This window comes from Nyctibius grandis, chromosome 4, assembly GCF_013368605.1.
Source record: "Nyctibius grandis isolate bNycGra1 chromosome 4, bNycGra1.pri, whole genome shotgun sequence".
NCBI classification, from domain to species: domain Eukaryota; kingdom Metazoa; phylum Chordata; class Aves; order Nyctibiiformes; family Nyctibiidae; genus Nyctibius; species Nyctibius grandis.
In genome coordinates, this window is record NC_090661.1 from 3,172,050 (window position 1) to 3,178,440 (window position 6,391).

General features: G+C 46.8%; 1 protein-coding gene across 2 annotated transcripts in view; it reads right to left on the bottom strand.

The window, feature by feature from the left end:
• Positions 1-5,991, bottom strand: part of ANO1 (anoctamin 1) — an 84,169-nt gene extending 78,178 nt beyond the window's left edge. The window contains exon 1 of one of the 2 annotated variants that reach the window (XM_068398637.1): positions 5,783-5,991. In XM_068398637.1, coding sequence (XP_068254738.1) covers positions 5,783-5,840 — 58 coding nt within the window. In that variant the 5' untranslated portion in view covers positions 5,841-5,991. The remainder of the gene's footprint in view (positions 1-5,782) is intronic. The other variant, XM_068398636.1, reaches the window with a different exon arrangement.
• Positions 5,992-6,391: the final 400 nt, after the last annotated feature.

A 6,391-nucleotide genomic window follows, 5' to 3' on the forward strand; every position in this document is an offset into this window, starting at 1 on the left:
AAATACAGAATAGGTTTTTCTTTGACTGTTAATGCTGTACTGGACACATTTCTGCCACTTTCCTTACTTTAAAGCAGTAAAAAACTTAAACTTTTGAGTGATCCTTAGCCCTGAAACTTCCACTTTGTCTCTTGTTTCTCTTCTTAAGAAGAATTATAAAACTCCCACAATATCATGTTAAAAAGAAGAGTTTTAAAATGTATTCAGAGGACTCTGTGTTCATTACTTGTACCTCTATGATGTCGCTGAAATCACTACCTGCTCAGTTTTCCTACTCATTTTTCTAAAAATGTGGCCTGAATCCACACTGGAAATGTAATCTAGTTGCCAACCTTTTCCCTTTTTTTACTAACCAAGTGCTGTGAAATGTGTTTCTCCCCGGACAAAATTTTGCTTAGTGAACCTTACTTATCAACATACAGATCCCTATTGCATATTCCAAGTTTATTCTGCAAGCAGGACATAGCTGACGTCAATGAAGATGTACAAGGGGCAACAAATATTTGCAATGTGTTTAGAAAAACAAAGTTTTTTCTCATTTTAATACATACTCATCAAGTTTCTCCCTACACAGGATACAAATAGAGGGAGAGGTAAGACAGCAGGACTGGGAGCCAGGACTACATAACTTGTAACCACTGATGTCATGATATAAGTTAAATAATTCATAAGATATAAAACGAGCAGTTAATGCCTGCAAACCACTTAGCCTTTTCATAACAGATTTCAGATTTTAAAAGCCCCTCGGAGCACTTACAGTTGTGTGCAAAAAGTCATAGGTGTTTGTGTCAGTTTAAAAAAAAAAGAAGGTTCTGTTTTTCAGAGCTGCAGTCTGAAAGGACATTTCAGTGATTATACATATTATTAATACGCCACTCAAAGGAATAAGAAGGTACATCCAGGTCCTAGCACAGATACAGAGCTGCCAAGAATAAATCAGATATGCAGATAAGGTAAGCAGACGAAGATACCAAAGAGGAATGGCATTGGATGAAGCATTACTACTATCTTTTTATCAGTTAAATAGTTCCCGTAATGGCTGGAAGGACAGATGGCCAGCAAAGATGTGAACGGTGGGAGTCCGAAGAAAAGAGAGAACGCTGGCATGCGGACCAGCCGCAGAGGAGAGGGAGTGCTGCTCTGGGGACAAGACACTGGAAGCAGCAAAGCTGCAGCGCAGAACCCGCGGTGCGGCACAAAGAGCCAGCACAAACGAGGGGCGAGGATGTAGGCAGGGACACAGGTCAGCTGTCTGCAGAGAAAGGCTAAAGGATACAGGGGACAGGGGGAAGGGCTGGCCCTCCCACCAGGATGTAGTACTACTTTCAGAAATAGAGGGATGAGGGATACAAATCAAAGGCTAAACCAAATAAATAAAGAACTATTTCCCTTGAGGGCTTGTGGGCTAGCCCATGGAGCAGCGGCGGTGACTAATGCAACCCAGCACGAGGAGTGTTGCTTCCTGCGCGTTCAGAGCCTCCCATGCAAGGCAACCATTGTGGTTGTTTCTAAAAGGCCTATATTTGCCATAAATTACCTTGCAGCGACAATGGAGACACCACTCTCTATTTGCTCTTCAAAGTACCAGAGAAAAAAGTTATGCCCTGTTACTCGCATTACTCTGTTACATTACTTAAATCTACCAGCTGGCACAAGATGACTTAGCACCACTGAAAATAACACCGTGACAGGGTCCCAGCAAGGCATGTAGGCTGCCAACTCTTCAAAATTTGTCATTTGTAAAACCCCTCTTCGTGTTTGTACCTACAACAGAACCACGAGTCCTGCCGTAATCTCAAGTTTGGCAGCAAACATGGGTGAGGTCAGGAAGGTGAGTATTCCCCTACGGGCACACCTTGTCCCAAGATAAACTGCTTTTGTAGTCTCTGAAGGTAAGCAGAACTATTTCATACCACTATCGCTAACTTTGCTTGTGCAATAAAATAGGAGGATGTGTGCAGAAGTACTTTTTCAGAATCCCCAAGAACGCTTGCAAGGAATAAAAGAAGTGGTAGCTTCTGTTCGTGGAGCTCATCAGTCTAATGGTTTACGTACACTGTGACCCAACAACTCTATATGAAATGAATGTTTGACAGCTTCAGTACTTCAAACTCCCCATCATCTTGCCGAAGGACAATGTCAAGGACTTTGGACAGGGCCTCCTCTGAAGCCTGCTCAGTGCTTTTGCCTTGCACAGATCTCCTCCCCGTGCTGACCGCCCTCTGCAGCAAATGAAGATGGAGCAGAGGAGTCAGCCTTTCGACAGTGCAGTGCACAGATTCACAAGTACCTTGATAACACAGAGCAGGTCACTGAGCCCTGCCCAGAGGCTAACAGGATCTCTCTCCCGAGAACTCACAAACCCCACTGTACAGTGCGATACAGCCACGTATTTAGCGCTATGCTCTCAGTGAGAACAGCTTCTCCATCCTCTGCCTCCTGGAGAAGGCTCTGGTCAGGAGTGTATCAGAGGGTGGCTTGCTGAGGACCCAGCTGCGTAAGATGCCCCAGCGAGTGCTAAGTGTCCCCACTAAAACTGGGGAGGGGGGGATGAGAAAACTGAGCATTCATCAGCCTTTCACACAGTAAAGTCCTGAAGTTCATCATGCCTGTCACAGTCCCTTCCTTTCTTCCTTGTCCCCAAAGTGATCCTAATTTAAAGTGAGCCTTATTTTCCAACCACAGCACGTCCCCAAGCATTTCCTTTTCTCAAAATCACCAGAATCCAAAGGGTGTAATTAAAGTCAAAAGGGACATTTTTCCCTTCCTGATGCCAATAAATACTGCTACTTCCCAGGGTTACCGTCCTGCCTTCTGTTTTGGCATGCTGCTTTTACCCCATATTTCATGTCATAACCGTACAACCGCAGCGTGTAGCCATAGAGCTACACGTACCTTACCAGCACATCCACCACATCTGACTCCCCAATGCCCCGTTTCCCACCACCTCAGTGCCCTGTAAGAGCTCTCAGTGACTGACAAGCTGCCCTGCTTGCTGTCAGGCTCGTACAGGATAAGGCAGGCTTCCCGCAGCTATTCGCTGGACCGAGGCATGAGCCTGCAGTCCAGCACAAAGTCAGAGCTGTGGCTTCGGCTGCATATGTGCTCATCCACAGAAATTAATAAGTTATTACTAGAAATTAAAATACTAAGTTAATGATGTGCATGACTGCAAGTTACAGAGCTGGGAAAGAAGTCCTAATTAAATCAATACAGTTATTAGTCCCTTGTCATCTCTGATTAATTATTAGCTTAATATGCTTCATCATTTTCACTGGTAATGGAAATAGCTGCAGTACTACCATGGGAAGCAGGGTAATACATCGAGAAACGTACGGAGCCATGCTGAATGTCCCAGCTCTGGATTGAACAATGTCTTCCAGAGAAAAGGGGGAAAACATTTCATTTTCTGGGCTGACAGTCTGATGACATTTAAGTCAGTGACAAAAAACTCTCATGGTTTTCAAAGGGGTCAGATGTCTGCTCAAGGAATTTTTGATTGCTGAAATCTAAGGGGCAAAGACTTGACTCCTAATCCTGAGCACTTGTCCCAGTCCCTCTAAGCCTTTCTCTGAAGTGACAGGGGATCACCACGGTCCTTTCAGAAGCCAATGTGCCAGTACCTTTCCCAGAGCCCACCCCAATCTGATCCTTACACCGTCTTCATTAGATGCACTCGTTACCCCAGAACACAAGGACAGAACTGGCATAAAATAAGCTGGCAGCCATCAGCTGTGATGTCTGGGTCCTTAGGGCACAGATGTAGCTGAGGACACCTGTCCTTTCATGCCTCCGAAAGAGCCAAAAATAATGTACTGAGGTCACTCTTCTCCTTGCTAGCGAAAAGTAAAACAGTACTTTGGATGGAGGTAACAGTATTTACTCAGAGCTAAGGGGAGTACAGACTCCCCTTCGTTTCCTGCCTTCTATCATCCTCTCACCGACCCCAGCCTTTCCCTAACTCCTTGTAACAAGAAAGTTTCCTTAGCTGTCTGCAGGAGGGTTTTTTTTGAGTAGAAAGACCATGTAAAAACATCAAGGATGGGTCTCCACACGTCCCTTCAGCAATAATGCAAAAGTTACCACAGAACTGGGTAGGATTTGTACCGCAATACATGGATCCGCTATGTAATTAGACAAGTTTCATCTGATAAACAGCTTTTACAAACAAGCTCTTTTGGATAGGTTATCAATAGAAATACAAACATGCGCTTCCGAGAACAAAACTGCTCCTTGACTCCTTAATGAAGCTGGTACACAGTGTTCATGCTGCTAATGGGTGATGCAGTGAATTAAATAGCGAATGTCACTGTAAAATATTACGTAAAGTTTCTCAAAGATAAAGAGCCACTCAAATAATTCCTCAGGACTCTCACCCTATCACTGTGATTACCTCATGATAAATTGCCACCTGCCCCATGAGTAATGGTAGACCTTTCTAGTGCCATTTTATCATTTAGTCCTCTTACTGATCTCTCTTTTAATGCACTGTGATACAACTTCAGACTCCCATGCTTTACTTGCTTTCCATTTCAGTTTTGAAAAGTTGGAGCTCCTTCTTGTTTTAATAAATAAGTTAATGTGGGACAATCAGTGACATACAGAAACCCCGTCGCACAGTATTTAGACATAAAGCCCAGCTGTTTTATGTCAGACATTAAAGAAATAGTTTTCTTTTCATTCTGAGCTCTCCAGTTTGATGAGCATACAGCATCTCTTTTAGAAATGGGCTGAACTCCAGTGAAATATTTGGCCATTTAATGAGTAGACTCTAGGATAACGGTTTTCATGGGAATCCAAAAAGAGGGAGTAAAGAACAGGGCTCCCCGTTCTATTCTTAGCTGCAAACAGTTAGATTTGGAATTTTGATTGTAAAGCATGGAATTTATAAGTGGTGCCATGCTAAATTTACTTCATTTGTATACAATTCGGCTGGATAATCAAGTGTGTTCCAGTATGTTCCTGGTTAGCATCTCAGTTCTGGTTTTATTGTCTCTAAACTGGTAGAAAAATGCGTTCAGTAAATAGTGCTTGTAAAATCTGTGCTCCAATGCGTGTGCGTGAAGGTTTTATATACACAGTGTGTGTGCGTGAAGGTTTTATATAAATGCATATGTGGGTGCACATGCATGCACACAGACACCGAGCTGTGATTTATTTCTAGAGGGAAGCCAAGGAAATTCCCACCCCCTACCATTTAAACGATCTGCTCTTTGGCTCTAAACATTCTGTAACTTCTCAGCCAAGGAATGTATTTTCCCTTTCCAATATATATAATTTATTTTGCTGCACACATTAGTTAATGATACTGAGATACATGATTTGGCCAGTTCTGTAAAAAACTGACAATCTGAGACAGACTCATTTCATTTTGTAAGAGTTTTTTTTTTCCTCTCATCTTCCGCGGCACAGTGAATTAACAGCAATCATCAACTCCAGGATTTATCCCGTATACTTTGTACTCCAGCAATTTTTCATAATTAGATTGGCTTCCTGCGGTTAGACAAGCTTTTAATTACTATACTAATGTAGGTAAAAAGGACTTTACACTGTTCTACGCTTTTGGGAGCGGAGGGAGGGGAGACAGCTATTTCATTTCACTGGTACTTTGCGGAGATTATTTCTGGATTTTTAAAAATAGTCGATGAAATGCTAATAATAAATCCCTTATCGGGGCAGTCGGGGCGGGGGGCCGAGTCGAGCGGCCGCCCGCAGCCCCGTTTCCGAGCCGGGAAGCAGGGCACCCCCGGGGCGCGCCCCATCCCCGCCGCGCAGCACTTACGTGGTCCCCAGGGCGCCGCGGCCGGCAGCCTGCGCAGGTGGATCTCGTCCGTATCCATCTCCCAGCCGAGCCCCGCAGCCCGCCTGCCGCTTGGTACCAAACTGAACTTGCCAGGGTCCCTCCTCCTCTTCCTCCTCCTCCCTTTCCCCCCCCTCCCTCGGCTTTTTTCGGGGAGGGCGCGTTCATCCGGCGAGCGGCACCGCGCAGCGCCCCGCCGCCCCCCGGCCACACTTTAAATAAGGGCGCCGGGCGGCGGCCCGGCCCGCCGGGAGCGCGGCCCTCGCCGGGAGCCGGCCCTCCCCTCCCGCCGCGGGGAGCCGGCCCTCCCCTCGGCGCCGCCGCCGCCCCGCTCTCCCCGCCCGCCCGCCGAGCGCGCCCCGCCGCCCCCGCGCAGCGAGCTCCGCGCTTACCTGCGGCGGCAGCGGGGCTGCCCTGACCTTGGGGCGCGGAGCGGCGGGCACCGGAGCGACGGCGGCAGCTGCCGGGGGCGGGCAGCGCGGCCGCGAAAGGTCAGCGCGCCCTGCGCGCCCGCGGAGGAGGGGGGCACCGCCGCGCTGGAGCTGAGCCCGCTGCCGCCCCTGAAATTAAGGCGATTTAACCGTTCTCCCG